At 51.1% G+C, this 15,943-nt stretch overlaps 6 protein-coding genes across 6 annotated transcripts; 4 read left to right on the forward strand and 2 right to left on the reverse strand.

Annotated features, from left to right (window-relative positions):
* Window positions 1-283: 283 nt before the first annotated feature.
* On the forward strand, window positions 284-2,227 carry N7473_002279 (class I adenylate-forming enzyme family protein; the record flags this gene model as incomplete). The annotated part of the gene is made up of 5 exons (XM_057148219.1): window positions 284-626; window positions 682-1,424; window positions 1,486-1,583; window positions 1,646-1,767; window positions 1,821-2,227. The coding sequence occupies 5 exons, from the start codon at window positions 284-286 to the stop codon at window positions 2,225-2,227; spliced, it is 1,713 nt and encodes a 570-aa protein (XP_057011873.1).
* A 658-nt stretch (window positions 2,228-2,885) lies between these two features.
* On the forward strand, window positions 2,886-6,722 carry N7473_002280 (non-ribosomal peptide synthetase; the record flags this gene model as incomplete). Its single annotated transcript, XM_057148220.1, has 2 exons — window positions 2,886-3,269; window positions 3,321-6,722. The coding sequence occupies 2 exons, from the start codon at window positions 2,886-2,888 to the stop codon at window positions 6,720-6,722; spliced, it is 3,786 nt and encodes a 1,261-aa protein (XP_057011874.1).
* An 835-nt stretch (window positions 6,723-7,557) lies between these two features.
* On the forward strand, window positions 7,558-9,505 carry N7473_002281 (uncharacterized protein; the record flags this gene model as incomplete). Its single annotated transcript, XM_057148221.1, has 5 exons — window positions 7,558-7,975; window positions 8,035-8,135; window positions 8,191-8,867; window positions 8,939-9,404; window positions 9,467-9,505. 5 exons carry the CDS (start codon window positions 7,558-7,560, stop codon window positions 9,503-9,505), a joined length of 1,701 nt encoding a protein of 566 aa, XP_057011875.1.
* Window positions 9,506-9,890: 385 nt separating this feature from the next.
* N7473_002282 (uncharacterized protein) lies at window positions 9,891-11,487 on the reverse strand (the record flags this gene model as incomplete). The annotated part of the gene is made up of 3 exons (XM_057148222.1): window positions 9,891-11,267; window positions 11,337-11,396; window positions 11,449-11,487. The coding sequence occupies 3 exons, from the start codon at window positions 11,485-11,487 to the stop codon at window positions 9,891-9,893; spliced, it is 1,476 nt and encodes a 491-aa protein (XP_057011876.1).
* A 202-nt stretch (window positions 11,488-11,689) lies between these two features.
* Window positions 11,690-13,078, forward strand: N7473_002283 (uncharacterized protein). The gene is made up of 4 exons (XM_057148223.1): window positions 11,690-12,001; window positions 12,082-12,123; window positions 12,252-12,713; window positions 12,843-13,078. Exons 1-4 carry the CDS (start codon window positions 11,948-11,950, stop codon window positions 12,963-12,965), a joined length of 681 nt encoding a protein of 226 aa, XP_057011877.1. The 5' UTR covers window positions 11,690-11,947; the 3' UTR covers window positions 12,966-13,078.
* Window positions 13,079-13,381: 303 nt separating this feature from the next.
* N7473_002284 (CoA-acylating methylmalonate-semialdehyde dehydrogenase) lies at window positions 13,382-15,426 on the reverse strand (the record flags this gene model as incomplete). The annotated part of the gene is made up of 3 exons (XM_057148224.1): window positions 13,382-13,944; window positions 14,011-14,648; window positions 14,709-15,426. The coding sequence occupies 3 exons, from the start codon at window positions 15,424-15,426 to the stop codon at window positions 13,528-13,530; spliced, it is 1,773 nt and encodes a 590-aa protein (XP_057011878.1). The 3' UTR covers window positions 13,382-13,527.
* Window positions 15,427-15,943: the final 517 nt, after the last annotated feature.

The following is a 15,943-nucleotide window of genomic DNA, read 5'->3' on the forward strand; positions in this document are numbered from 1 at the left end:
CACCTCGTATAGAACTGCATGCATATGCATGGCAGTCACTTACTATCGTTTTTTAGTTTACGATGCATGACGGTGGGGGTGGTGATGCGGTGTAACAACGCCAGGGGCTGACTGAGCTGTTGATCGTCAATGTTGATCCAAAGGTGAAGCCGATTGAATACAGCAAGATCTTGCATATCCCAACCAAGTACACCTATTAATCCATATTCCTCGTTCAGCCACTGGGACTGCCTAGACAATCAATCTTGACGAATTCAGGCTATTGCACTCTCGACTATCAGCCATGGCTATCGAGGAATCTACCCAACCCTCTGAAAGACCGCTTGAAGAAGTCTTTCCAAACGACAAATTCTTCAGTAGCCTTCTCTCTTGTACAGAGCGGTTTCCAGGGAATGCAATTGCAGTGAATGATCCGACAAATGGCGTGTCTGCCACATACAATCAATTGATCGGGGATATTGTCGCCACGCGCAAGGCGATATACGATGCTTGGCCTCGTGAGATCTTCGACAATCAAGGAATTTTGAAGGGCTCACCATGGATAGGTCTGTTGGTGCCTACTTCGTACGAGTTTGTCGTTGGTTGTCTTGTGATTCTCTCGGTTGGAGGAGCTATTATGCCGATGCGTAAGTTGCCCAATGGAGTTATAAATGTTCTATCTGACACATTCCTTCGGTATAGCAAAGGCAATTCTATCGGATGAGGCCGATCATTTCTTCGAGCAGTGCGAATCTCGCCTGTTGATCGTAGGATCGGGTCAGCGGGAAGTTGCGCTCAAAATTAAGGCATATCGATATACAGTCTCGCATGAACCTATACTCAGTCTACCTGTGACATTCAGGAGCCGATACAAAAACTCCATCAATGCCATGCATCTGGATGACAATATCAACCTCCCACCAAATCGCCCTGGGCTAGTCGTCTTCACATCCGGAACTACTGGACCCCCTAAGGGTGCCGTGCTACCTCGATGCTCCTTATACCCTCGCCAACCATGCTCCCCAGAGAACCGCCTGATCAAGCTATGCGACCGACCAGCACATTGGATCGGTGGATATGTCGGTTTGTTTCCGCTACTTCTCAGCGGGCACGGCATTGAAATTCTACCGCCAGGCTCTCCTCCTGCAGACTACTGGGAACTTCTGCGTCAACAGCGCGTTACTCGGGTTACATGGGGCCCAATGATGTTCTCGCAACTGAAGCAATACTATGAAGACCACCTTCGGCTGCTATCAGATGCTGAACTTGAGCCATACTTGCAAGGTGTCAGGGTGATTCGAGGATTGAGGGCCGGATCGGCAATGCCAGCGCCTGTTTTGCTGGAATTTTGGCATAACTTGCTTGGACAACCGCTTCAAATGGGGTATTCTGCCACCGAAGCAGGTGGATTGATGAGTGCATTACTCAACGTTGCCACCGCAAAGGTATTTTATCGAAACACGACCAATTGACACTGAATCTAACATGTGACTTATGGCTTGACAGCCGTCATCGATAGGCAAACCGATTCCCGGTGTCGAAATGAAACTTTCCGAAGGTGACAAGGGAGAAATTTTGGTCAAAAGTCCTCGGATCATGTTATGGTAGGTTTACCCCCTATGAGGCCTTTGGTTTGTTACATAGTCAACCAACCGTTCTACCGCAGTTATTTGAACAATCCCGAAGCGACTCGGGCCGCATTCACCGATGATGGGTTCTACCGGACCGGAGACGTGGCACATATGGATGGTGACGAGTTCATTTTTGACGGACGTGTCTCAACAGACTGTAAGTGGCATCATTGTGATCATTTTGACGCAATTTTATTGACTTGGCAACAGTTGTACAGGTGTATGCATATCGGGTTCCAATTTTGGATGTCGAGAACGCAGTAACAGCGCTGCCTGATGTTGTGGAGGCTGCGGTTGTTGCAGTTCCCGACCGGGCTTGCGCGAACCAAATCGGCGCCGTCATCAGGCTGCGGCAGGGAATGGCCAAGATGTCTTTGGATAAGCTGCGCAGTGACCTTTCCCAGTCACTGCCTGCATACACCCTGCCGACCAAACTGCGGGTACTGGACGATGACGAGGTGCTGCCGAGAACTGTGTCGTACAAGATCCAGCGGAAACAGACCGCCACCAAGTTCTTTGGGGACAGCGCAGCAGTGGATCGCGTACAGGTATGTTCGAAACTTCAGGCTGGTAAGGATCGCCCTGTGAAGGCGTGGGATTGGGCAGGGTTGCAGTGAGATCGCAGTGGGGACTTCGTGTTCGGCAGCTGGGAAATAAATAGTGAGGCTAAGATCGTCGATGGCGATTTTAAGGTTGGAATGGATGCACATTCAATTGCTCGAGCCAAGACATCTCAACATCCAACAAGAAAAAAAAGAAGAAGAACCCATTACGTGCTACATTGGCGGTGTATCTCTCTCCATGAGTAGTTCAATATGATAGATCGATCATAACTCGTCAATCTTCTACGTAGGACAAGCCTATCCTAGCTGAACAGATCGAGGGTCCGCGGACCGAGCCGTACCCACCAATAAGTGTCGATTTCCGCACGGTGTGCTGCCCCTTACATCAAGTCGATTTTCGCCGATCGTGTTGCTTATGGTGGCTGAGAGTACTGTGGCGCCTAGCGGTGGCCGTCTGTACTGCATGTAAATAGTAGGCTCCACACAAAGTACTGCGTGGACAGAAATGTTATGCTTTCTTTTTCTATTTTTCAATGTACTGTAATGGCGAAACAAAACATTGAGAAACAAGGTGTTAGGAAAATAAAATTTAATTCAAATTGAGAATTGACGCGAATAATCCCGCTACTTACTTCAGAGACGAGGCCTTGTACTTGGAAAGATTTTATGGTTGGAACGTTCATTGAGGACATCCTTCTGTATCGTGACGACCATGGCGCTTGTCGAGCTGCATCGAAGCCAGGAACCCCTTTCACCGGGCCTTCCATATTCTCGCTGCAATGAAGATGCTCGCGAGTTTTCAACGGCTGTTCAGATCGCTTGGGGTATTGTGATCAATGCCTTCGAGCCAACTGATCGTGTGCGATTTGGACTTGTCTACCTTGATACGTCAAACCATAGTTCCAAGAACAAACTGAATACCTGTACTTTGACGATAGACCAGAATTTGCCAGTATCCCAATGCCAACGGGAAATATCAATTTGTCAAGAATCCGGACTTGAACAAATGGATACAGTCATTGTACAGAGTGCGGAGCCTGGAATACCCTCGCTCCTGGACCTGAAAGCTCTGTCGCAGAAAGAGGATGCTACGAAGGTACAGTCATCAACTCCTGATACACACTTGTGATTCAACTGACCGTGTCAGAATTTTCAAATGCTGGTCCAGGTAGAGGCTGGGGGGTTATCAACCTCAATCTTGGCTGACACGACGAGGAGACTATTCTCGGAATGGAACCAGACCGAAAGCATGGCGAGAACGCTCCGCCATATCCTACCACAGGTGATCAAAAGACCCCACGCATACCTAGGTGAACTGGACTTGATTACGGAGAGCGAAAAGGCCTGTCTTCATCGCTGGAACCTAGCCATTCCTCCCTCGCCCAGAACTTGCGTTCACGATGCTATTGTTGAAAATTGCGTGAACTACCCAGATCGCCTTGCTGTCAGCGCCTGGGATGGGGACTTAACCTACCAAGTCTTGTATGGGCTTTCTACCAGTCTGGCAGTACATTTACGGGCACTGGATCTGCCTCCGGGGACGATTATACCTTTATGTTTTGAAAAGTCCAAGTGGGCTATCGTGGCGGTATTGGGAACTCTTCGCAGTGGTGCAGCATACGTCTTTGTTGACCCGGATTCTCCTCATGCTCGCAAAGCATCCATCTGCGAGGATGTCAATGCACAAGTGATGCTTTGCTCTCCTGCACAGCTCTCCAAAGCCACGGAGCTAGCCCCGCAAGCTATAGTGGTCGAGACGGTGGTTCAAGATATGCCCACAAAGACGGACATTACACTCCCAGCAGTCAAAGTCGAAGACCCAGTGTATGCTGTATTCACGTCGGGCTCAACAGGGAGACCAAAAGGAGTCGTCATCGAACATGGCGGGTTTTTTCAGCGGGCAATGGCTAATGGGCCTGAACTCTCACTATCATGCGAAACGCGAATACTGCAATTTGCAAGTTTTGTCTTCGATGTTGCCAATCGTGATATCTTATATACCTTGCTCTTTGGGGGTTGCATTTGCATTCCGTCAGAGTCGCAGCGCTCGAATGACCTCGCCGCTTTCATCAATCAAAAGGAGGTGAACTGGGTCAGCATCACACCTTCGGTGGCTAAACTGCTGGAGCCATCAGCTATTCCTTCTCTCCGACATATGGTCTCCTGTGGAGAGCCCATGACCTCCAGTATGATTGTTGAATGGGCCGGCAGTCTCCAGCTGATCAATGCCTACGGACCCTCTGAGGCGACAACCATCAGTTCCCTACAGACCAACTGCACAATAAAGACCTGCCCTGCAAATATCGGTAAGGGCTCTGGCAGTGTGCTATGGATCGTTGATCCCGCAGATCACAACCGCCTAGCTCCCATTGGAGCAGTTGGTGAGCTAGTGATTGAGAGTCCTAGCGTGGGAAAGGGCTATATCAATCGTCCCACAGAGACGAAGTCTTCGTTTCTGTCTACAACCAGCTGGCTTCCGCTATTTCGCAGTGGACAATCAGATTTGCGTCTTTACAAAACCGGGGACCTGGTACAATATGATAGCGACGGCAGCATTCTATTTCGAGGTCGCAAAGATGCGCAGGTCAAGATTCGGGGCCAGAGAGTGGACCTTGGCGAAATCGAGCACTGGATTCAGAAGTGCCTACCCCCTGACAATGAGGTCAAGACAGTCGTGGAATTCCTCAAACCCCTCGGACGTGAAACCGGCTTGTTAGTGGGGTTTCTTGCACCGAGTGGTGCCCCGAGCGGGAGTCTGCAGGCAAATATACCGTTCTTGGCCTCTGAATTGAACAAGGGGTTGTCTCAGAATCTTCCTGAGTATATGATTCCAAGAGTCTATTACCCTGTCGAAGAAATCCCAATGACGGCAACGGGGAAAACACATCGAGAAAAATTGCGGCAGATTGGCGGATCTTTGACAATCGAAGAACTTATGTCTCCACTTCAAAGCTCTACTACATCTGGACCTCTTTCGGAAAGACTGAAGGAACCAGTCGGTCACATTCTATTAGGACTATGGGCATCGGCACTTGGGATTAAAAGTTCTTCTATCAGGTGCAACGACAGCTTCCTCGGCCTTGGAGGAGACTCGATTATGGCTATTCGAGTGGCCACCCAAGCTCGTTCAGAGGGCATTGATCTGTCAGTTGCAGACATGATGGAGTTTACGAAGCTGGGTGATTTACTGGACATCATCACGAAAAGACCGAAAATATGCCACACGGCCATGAGTACCAAACCATTCTCCCTTGTTGATGTAGAGACATCATCACAAGTTGTGGCGAGTAACTATGGCGAGATCATCGACATTCTTCCAACGACAGAGGCACAGAACTTCTTCCTGACCCAGTGGACTGTCAGTTGCTACACTTGCATATTGCAGGGTGAGATTGATGTCGGTCGACTGCAGGCTGCCTGTAGGGCAGTAGTCTCAAGACATGACATTCTCCGTACTGTCTTTATCAAAAATGGCTCTCGCTTCTTGCAGCTGGTGACAAAGTCCTTTGATCCGCCATTTGATCGGTATATGGCTGACACTCATTTGGAAACTGCCTGTCCGCTCGCAGTCGAGAGGATCATTGCTGAGACGGGTCCCATTTCAAGGCGACCGATTGTTAGCTTCACGCTAATCTCCGAGAGCTCTCAAAGGCATGCTCTACTCGTACGGGTGTCTCATGCTCAATATGATGGCAACACATCTCCCATTCTCTTCCGGGATGTCTCTACGGCGTACGACAGTGTCGAAAGTGAACCATTCCTTCAGACAGCGACGCCATTCAGTCGTTATCTTTACGCTCGCTCTATGGGACCATCTCACAAGGCCTTTGAATTCTGGCGAGAGAATTTCCGAGGCGCCTCTATGACTTTTCTCGACCCGTCCACGCTCAATGGAGGCGAGTCGTCTTTTGAAGCCAGGATTATTGCGCCAGCCTCGGGCCCCCTTCCACTTTCGCTGCGTGATCTCACCGTACCCACATTGATCAACGCGACAATCAGTCTTCTTCTTTCAGAGCTAGTCCAGAAAGAAGATGTTATCTTTGGGACAGTCATGGATACGCGCACACTTGGCTTCCCAGGAATAGAGACAACATTGGGACCATGCATCAATATCAACCCGCTGCGTGCCCACGTCCAGCCACAGACCATGACCTTCAGAGAACTCTGTCACTCCCTCCAGTCTCAATATGCCAATATTACAAGACACGCCTACTGCGATCTGTCAGATATAGTTGCCAACTGCACTGATTGGCATCCGGAAACCAAGTTGGGCTGTATGGTGAACCATCTTCGCCCTGACGAGGGTCCTCCACCCCTCTCGCTGGACGGTCTACGCTGTACAACCTTCAAAAAGACCGCTTACATCACCTTGTCTCACCAAGTTCTATTCCGTTGTATTACGGGCAAGGAGAGGTTGGATATCCAGGTGCTTACATCTACTACGATGATGAACAGCGCTATGGCTCAATCACTTGCTGAAAGACTGGTCACTGGTGTCTGTAAACTTGCCAGCTCCCCTGATGTCTCACTTGGAAGCCTTTCCATCTGAGCTGATAGAAAACTTGTGTCAAGTGGCAGTTCAAAATATGTTTTAGATCGTTCTTCTTAGTGGCTCGAAAATTATAAATTTCTCTATATCGTTTCAAGATGGTTCAAAACTTTGTCAGGTGTTCAAACCTATGCGGCGCCTAAGAATTTGAGCGTTTTAGGTTGGCAGAGCTCCCTTTCCTGGGCTATCGAATTTTTGATCCACGCTCTACATAGCCAGATTTTCTGGCCTGTTTCCATGAAATACACTGTATTGTAAGCAATGGTATAAAAATGGACAGATGACACGTAGAATGATGGCGAGTGGTCGCCTTAGTGTAAAACGTCTCAAGAGGCTGCATTGATCAGCGCTAACGATACTTGTAAAGGCGAGGTTTTGTTGAGCTGAAATTTCCTAGACGCCAAATCTCAACAACTGCAGATCTGGCGTCTGAAGTGTAAACGTGGGTCAGAATCTGCAATATCAACCCTTGCTTTTTCTGACCCGCTGTCTTGGTATGCTGCACGATGTCGGATATCCTCGGTAACAACGAAACATGCCTTTTAAAAGATCTGACAGCTCATACCTTGCTTGGGAACTCACCGCCACTTGAATTGCTTTTGTGGGATGCAGATCGGACCCTGATCGCGTCAAGAGCCATCACGTTTAATTGATTTCTTGCATAGCTAGCGGAACTATTGAGACACTGTTTGCATGCACCTTTACTGTATGTACATTAAGCACCCAGAATATCTGCCAGATGTCCGCTCTTGACAGCGTGTTCGCTAACCTGGTATATTCTGATAGTTCGTGATTCTGTTGATCCAGATCCAGGACAGTCCTATAATTTTCAGCCATGACTAGAACACAATATACAGAGCACGCCGAGTTTGAGACTACCCGCAGGCTGTTGGCATGCCTGATCAATGAGGGCCTGGTTGATCTTGCCCTCCAGAGAGTCGAATCCTCAAAGCAAAGGACCCTTTGCCTACGATCTTTAGCAAACGATGGTAAATCGTCATCCATTTCCGAGCTTCTAGTTGGCGTCAGCTCGGATACTCTGGTCGATGAAGCTGGAAGGATTTGCTGTCCAATTGCGCCAGAACAGCTTGAGCTGCCTGTGAAATTGGAAAGCAACAAGGGAAATACATTGCTCGAGGCAAATCCGTCAAATATCCTCCAAGCGATTCATGAATGGATTCCCGAATCCATACCAAATATTCCACTTCTGGAGTCTACAAAACAGATGCTACAAAATTCCGCTGAAAACCAGGGTGAGAATATCCAATGCTATATACGTTCAATTCCAAGTTTACTAAGATTGCTTATCCAGAAAAATGGCTTCAATTTCACCATCAGCAAATCCCCTGTGACCTCAACAGTGCTGCAATTGAGTGGGAAAGAACTGTCATTTTTGGACATCCTGAACATCCCGTAAGTTTCTCCTCTTTCTTGTGGCTTTGAGAGATCAGGATACTGATATTATTAGCTTCATCGATGCCTGTACCCGGAGTCATCGCTATTAGCAGCGAGTGCAGGCGACTTGATCACACCAGATATATCCTTCATCTCTGTTCCAGATGCACAACTTGAGACCACGGGTCCCTTTACACCAACATTGCAGCCTCTACTGGAAAAACTAGGTCTTCCCCCGCCAATCGAAGGAGAAACGATAATTCCCTGCTTTACAGCCAATCTCCCACTCGTCCTTTCTCGCTTGCCAGAAGCCACTTTGATCCAGTCTTTCCAAGGCATCGCCGATGGCCAGGCCTCAGCACGCTCTGTCTCCATCAAACCGCACTTCGGTTCTGATCACCACCTGAAAATGTCCCTGCCATTCCAGATTACCGGAGCCATTCGAAACGTCAAGCCTTGGCAAGCGTATCAAGCTACATACATGACTGAGCTAATCGAGCGTCTTGCCCACCCGAATCTCTGGGTTAATCGAGAGACTGCGACGATCACGGGTGTCAATATGGACGTGCAAGCGGCGCGAACGGTGTGCTGCATTCTCCGCGAGGATTTGGAGCCGCGTGCTTTGAAGGAGGGTCAATCGTTGATAATTGCAGCGGCACTTTATCATCGTCCTGCTGGGGAAACTAGGACGTATGCGGAGAGGCTTTTTGATTTGGATGGTTTGGAGGATAAATGCTCCTGGCTTCGGAGGTTTGTGAATGGTCCCCGAAATATATCAACATGGAACGGCTCAAGCTGACACACCCTTCTCGCTCTCATAGGTATATAGGCCTCCTATTCCAGCTAGTCATCCCCCTCCTAGGCCGTGGCGTCGTCCTCGAAACCCACAGCCAAAATGTCCTAGTCCGAGTTGACAAACGCGCTAATTCCGTCGTTGGTTTCGCCATCCGAGACATGAACGGAGTCAAGATACACGTTCAAACCCTCCAAGACCAAGGAATTGCCGTGGACAAACGACTAGCCCAAATATCCGAAACAAGAGCCGCCAGTCTCGAAGCTCTGTGGAAACGAGCTCATCGAACTCTCATCCAAAATCATGCCGGGTTTCTCATGCGCAGTCTTGGCTTGGATAACAGCCAAGGGTGGTCAGTTGTTCGGGACGAATTGGAGAAAGTGCTTTTTAGTCCAGAGTGCCCGATGGGTCAAGAGCTGCATCGGTTCTTTTGGGCGGAAAGTATGGGGTATCCATGTTTCTTGGGTGCTATTTTGCGGGGGAAGCCGCTAGAGGTAAGTCTTAAATGCGAACTACAAACGAAAAAGGAGAAAATACTGACTGGTTCCTCCTATAGCTTGAGATAAAGCAGCATCCAAACATCTTGCTGAGGTAATATAGGGCAGCCACTTGCTCCAAGTCGAGCCTGGAAGGTATTACCTAGTACCTATACTTTCTTGTGCATCAGCAAGAAAGCCCAAGTAATGGAGGCGACCTTCCTGCTCGTTGAACGCTACATATCTTTAAAGTTCTGGGTTTACCTTCCACAATCAAGGTTCCTTGCTATTATGTTCAAACTTCATTCAACACTCAGTGGTAAATAGACTATGTAGCCACTATTTTAATGGGAATTATCAACAGTCAAGCCTATCTCGACTCCAAACAAGGCACCAGGCGCTTAGAGCCAAAGAAAACAAATGCAACAGGGTATTATGCATCACGATAGATCTCTACCCTTACCAGGAGCAGACAAATAAACAAAACCAGACCTCATGACCACCTCACAGGCCGCCAGGAGGGCCTCCCAGACGGGCCATCCGAGACTCCAGATCTCGCACCCAGGGCTCAACGGTCTCAACATTCGAGCGTAGGGCTGCCTCGCCTTGTTTCATTTTCTCCTCGACAGCTGTGAGACCCTCACGCCATTGCTCGATTTCAGAGGCCATTTCAGCGTGCCGTTTCTCAAGCTCGTTGAGGGATTCAGCGGCGTGAGCGGCACCGGCGTGACAAGCGCGTAGTGAGCGAAGGCGTTCCAATACACTCGGTAGCAGAGGATGTAGGGACTGAATGGTTGGGAGGGTGGCGTAGAGGGCTTGGATTTTGGCGATCTGTTCATCGTCCATAAAAGAGCCTTCGGCCGAGGGCACGTCCGCATCAGAGCCTGTAGCAATTCTTGCAGCCTGAGCAGCCTTGGCGGCGTCAGCTGCACGCTTGCGGGCAGAGGCGAGCGCCTCGGCATCGGTGGTCAACTTGCGGACTCGCGTGGATAACGATTCTAAATGTAGAGTGGTTAGTCCAGGGGTAGCACTGGAACCGCCGGAGGCAGGGTTTGCGCCCGCGAGTAGACCGTTAAGCGTTGAGAGGCGGGAGGCCATCAGTTCCAGCGCAGGAAGCACTGGCTGCAACGCAGGTTCACTGATGCCATCGCCAACGAATGGGTTTGAAGAGCTCGAGATGCCCATCGAAGCTTCGAGGAGAGCTAGGCGTCCTTCAAACGCAGCTGCATGAGAAAGGAGCCCCGCAGATGGGGCAGCAGTCTGAGCTGGTACGGGTGTAACGGCGGTTGATGCTGACTCTCCAGCCGGGGCCTGTTGCTTTTGGGAGTCTGTGCCAGGCACCGAGAAACTCTGGGACCCGGTGTTGATCTTGTGTGTGAGTGCCGTCGCTGCTGAATATGATGCAGCTTGACCGCCACGCGACGAGCCATGCAAATTGTCCAACGCCCGGCTTAACTCTGCAACGCCATCCCCTAGCGTGTTATCCCCCGACTTGTCAGCTGCAGACGCGGCCTCGCACACGCCGGCCTCTGGCGCTTGGTTTTGTCCAGAGCTAGACCGAGTTTCCATTTCCAGTTTTAAATCCTCAACCTCGCGCCGGAGGCGTGCCAGCCGCCGCTCGACCGACTCGTCCTCGCTATCACTCAGGTCGCCCACCTCCTCAGTGCCGTCCTCACGTCTCCGTCGCCTTCTGTTGCTCTTGTCTTTGCTGCGGTATGCTTGGCGCTTCGAGGAAATGCTATCGGAGAAATTGGCATCGCGCGCGTCGACCGCAGCGCCCATGAAATGCAGACGCGCCTGGTCGGCATTGACGCCCTCGCGGTCAATGTCGGAGTTGAAACCGGCGTCATCGTGATCGGAGTCTGTGCGAAGAGTTGTAGCCTGGAAGAGTAGATACAATTGTAAGTCTGGGCCCATGCGGCGATCCTAGCAGGGAATGCTGGGACTCACGGGGACGGTGGAGGCTTCGTCGGTCAGGTCAGGGGTTTCGTAAATGTCCGGGGCCAGGTCCTGAAAGGCAGGTCAGTAGTGATTGCGAACAGAGATTGAATTACAGACTTACTAGGTCAGGTAGACCGGCGTACTTCTTGTTGAATGCCATGGTGATTTGGAAGTGGGGGGAAGTGAGAGACTGTCAACAATGAGCTTCACCTTTCGGGGAACTATACCCGCTCGGGGTTGGACAGTCTTGGCACAGGACAGTCTAAGGCACTCAGGCATCCAGGCCCCAGAAACCAGAAACCAAGACCCGCCCGACATCATCGTTCCTTCCCAAAGTTCCCAAAGTGGGTTCCGCTGATTCAGCTCGCAAGCCTCCCGGCACGTGTCAGCCTCGGAAGGAACACATGCGACGCCAGCCACCAACTTCTAGCGAAGCGTATCTAATAGGGGACTTGTTCAGCTGTCACCTATATAGTCTCTGACATTCTCCCTTGTGGTCTCCAACAGTTTCAATTTTTCCTCGCACTCCGATCCTCAGTTCGCAGCGTTGTGATCAACCCGATATCATCTACACCGTCTTATCCCCCACCTCCCCGCATTCTTAGTTCTACCACATCAAAATGGCTGCTCCCGCCGATACCACGATCAAGAACCTCAATGGTTCATGGGTGATGGTATGTCTCCGTTTGAAAGAGAAAACATCACCTACAAGCGAAATTGAACCCCGCGAACTAACAATCGACCCGTGTAACAGGACTCTACCCTTTCCGACCCTGCTGATCCCCTCCTGGCTCTGGTATGAACCTAACATATCCCTCCCCCTTCCCTTACATGTGTCCGTGGTCGTACAAGCACCAGGGTCGCATTTTCTAACAGCCACAACCCAATTAAACCATTGAAAACACTCGCTAACCTCATCCACAGCAAGGCATGAGCTGGTTCCTCCGCAAGGCCCTCCCCTATGCCACCGTCACCCTGCATGTGAGCGAGTACGCAGACTCCACAAACCCGCAAGTCTACCACATCGACGTCGACCAGGTCATCACCGGCGGCATCACAGGCAGCAAGGAGGCTCGCCAGCTTGACTGGCAAGAGCGCGAGCACGTCGACAACATCTTCGGCACCCTGCGAGGCAAGTCTCGCTTCCTCCGCGGCTCCAAGGCCGATGACGGCAAGGTCCGGCCCGCGGTCGACTTCCAGACCAAGGTTGGCGATGCCGAGAAAGATGCCAAGGTTCAGCGCTTCCTGCGTGGTGAGGTCCTTCTCGACGGCGCTGCTACTGAGGGTTTCGTCGTTGATGAGGAGGGTGCCGAGTTTGGTGAGGGTGAGGGTCTCTGGATGCAGAGCTTTGTTGTGAATGAGCAGAAGGGTTGGACTGCTGAGCAGGTACGTTTATCAACACTCTTCGGAGGGGCTCTAATTCCCCTGATTCCGTCATGCTGTTTACATGTGATGACTTTGCATGTGATATTGCGGGTAACGAGTATGCTAATCCCCACTTTTTTACTTTTTCAGATCTGGGGCTTCGAGGTTGTTGACGGTCAGCGCCGCCACACCCGCCGTGTTGCCGTGACCAAGGGTAGCCAGGTCGAGTTGTCTCGTCTGGTCTACAAGTTTGAGGGACCCAAGCCCGAGTAAAGAGTTGGAAGTAAAGGGTTGGAATGAATTGAGATGATATCATTATTGCACGGGCTTCGTGAGACCCAATTGTTGCTGCATAGTTTCGCATAGGTAGAACAACACAGTTGCTGTTCCTGTATAATTTTGTGAAAGTAACATCCATCACAAAATGTAATACATAGCATGAACGTGATTAGTTAGGCTTTTCAATGCCTTACATTGGTCAAAGTGTGTGCTAAGACTTTGACAGGGGTGAGAGGGTTCCCGGATCTCGGCACCAAGGAGATTGGTTGATAGGGACAAACCCCCAAGAGCCTCCTATAGCCTACTCCTGATGATGCTAATGGGCCATCCTTGGTGGGTCTTTATTGCTCGGAAGTTAGAAAACAGGTTTAAAGACAAACACCCCGGTATGGGGTGAGAGTAACTTTCATTGCTGGCAAAGCCAAAGCCCATAGGCCAATCTTCAATCCTTTAAAGAGCCCAAATGATGCGTTAAGGGTACATGATCATGAAGTAATAAATCGAAAACTCAAAAGAAAAAAACGAAAGCAATTTTATGATATAATATAACCAACGCCTACGAGTGCGTAGGCATCACAACACTCGCCTTAGTGCTGACAGCATCCTCAGCTTTCCAGTAGCTGGTCACAGTCTTCTGCTGGGTATAGAATTGCAGACCGGGCTTGCCGTAGAAGGTGTTGGCACCGCCGCCGGCGATACTCTTCTTGTTACCGGTGAAGGAGAACATGGGCAGTGGGACGGGGATGGGGACGTTGATACCCAGCTGGCCGGCCTCGATGTCCTTCTGGAAGCGGGAGGCGGTGGAGCCAGAGCGGGTGAAGATGGCGGCACCGTTGCCGTATTCGTTGGCGTTGATCATGTTGATGGCGTCGTCGAGGGTTTCGACGTTTAGGCAGACGAGGACGGGTCCGAAGATTTCTTCCTTGTAGCACTTCATATCAGGGGATACGTTGGTGATAATGGTGGGGCCGACCTAATTCAACGTAGTATTAGTATTAGGAATTATTGCTTGAGGAAGGGAAAGGGAGGGTGGTCTTACAAAGTTGCCGTTGGGATACTTGGCAGGCTTGTAGTTACGGCCATCAAGGAGGATAGTCGCACCCTCAGCCTCAGCACTGGCAATGAGATCCTCGATGCGCTTCTTGCTCTCGGGGCTGATGACAGGGCCGAGATCGGCACCCTCCTCGAATCCACCGTCCACCTTGAGAGCCTTAGCACGCTCAGCGATCTCAGGGAGCCACTCCTTGGTCTCGCCAACCATGACAGCAGTGCTCAGAGCCATGCAGCGCTGGCCGGCAGCACCGAAGGCGGCACCGACAATAGCGTTAATAGTGTGGTTCTTGTTGCAGTCGGGCAGGACGGCGGCGTGGTTCTTAGCCCCCAGGTTGGCCTGGACACGCTTGCCGTTGGCGGAGCCACGGGTGAAGATGTACTCGCCAGCACGATTGCTACCAACGAAGCTGATAGCCTTGATGGCGGGCTCATCGAGGATGAAGTCGACAGTACGGGCAGCACCGTGAACGATGTTGATGACACCGGGAGGGAAACCGGCTTCCCGGGCTAGCTCGGCCAGGATCATAGCAGCACCGGGGTCACGCTCGGAAGGCTTCATCACCAAGCAGTTACCAGTAACGGTGGCGATAGGGATGCACCACAAGGGAATCATAGCGGGGAAGTCTTATCAATAGTTAGTGGGTCTGATAGGAAAACAGTGATAACGAGACTCGGAATACTTACTGAAGGGGCAGATAGCAGCGACAACACCCAGAGGCTCACGATAGCTGCGGGTCTCCATATCCTTGGCCACCTCGAGTACCTCACCAGTCATCTGGGTAGTGATACCGCAGGCGGTCTCGGCAACTTGCAGACCACGGAGAACATCACCCCTGGCATCGGCAAAGGTCTTGCCCTGCTCCAGAGTGATGGAAGCGGCCAGTCGGTCCCAGTTCTCACGGATCAAGTTGGTGAACTTGAAGAGAATCTGCTGCTTGGCCATGATGCTGGTTGCCTTCCAGGCAGGGAACGCCTTCTCGGCGGACCGGACGGCGGCCTTGAGCTCCTCATCGGTGCTCTGGGGCACACGGGTCACGAGGTTGTTAGTGGCAGGGTCATGGAGGTCAATCCAAGTTGTGGCCTGGGATGTAACGAATTCGTTGTCAATGAAGTTGGCTGTGTCGATGGGGTTGGCAATCGGCTGGTGGTCCGTCGGGTACTCAGTAGCGGTGCTGGCAGCCGAGGTGGTTGCGGGGGTGAACTGCTTCGCAGTGGCGTGCAATCGACGAGCAGCAGACATGGCTCCGGGAGTAGAAACGGAATGTTGAGAAGATAGACGGGCAATTGGTGTGGAAATGGTGGTCAGAGACCGGGCACTGGAGGCAGCCCTGGCGACGAGAGGCGTGCGGGGAGCGGAGCGGAGAGCGGGGATGGTTCGGGTCAAAGACCGACGGGCGGCCATGATGAATTGAAGAGACGAAAAGGAAAGGAGAAGGGGGGACTTTAAAGGAAAAGGGGAGGTGAAAGAAGACGTAGGTCAAGGATGCAGTGTTACGTGGCGAAAGGGAAGTATAAGAAGGGTGGCTACTTTATTAATGAATCCCAGAGCTGGTTACCCCAGGCCCGAGGTCAACCGCAAGTCGCCCTACCGCCTTTTAATCGGATGCTTCCCCGTACAAGCGGAGTCGAGCCGGGGAGAGATAAGCTATACTCGGCGAAATGAACCAATCATGTCCCACAGTGATAGTCTCCCATCGCCGAGGCTGCCCGCCCCTCACATCTCCTCTTCAGGCAGGGTGTTCCGAGGAAAAGGCCGCCCATTTCATCCAAAATATCATCCACCTACCCGATCTAAGCACAACGTGGGGTCTACCCTCCGTAAACAGTTTAGAATTGTGTATACAATGGTGTTTGTAGATCTAAAAGTATGACCCGCCAAGACCAATTAGCTGACGTGGCGATGAGGAATAAATTAGCCT

The sequence above is a fragment of the Penicillium subrubescens genome, assembly GCF_028828155.1.
Source record: "Penicillium subrubescens strain IBT 31985 chromosome Unknown utg000002l_segment0_segment0, whole genome shotgun sequence".
Lineage (NCBI taxonomy): Eukaryota > Fungi > Ascomycota > Eurotiomycetes > Eurotiales > Aspergillaceae > Penicillium > Penicillium subrubescens.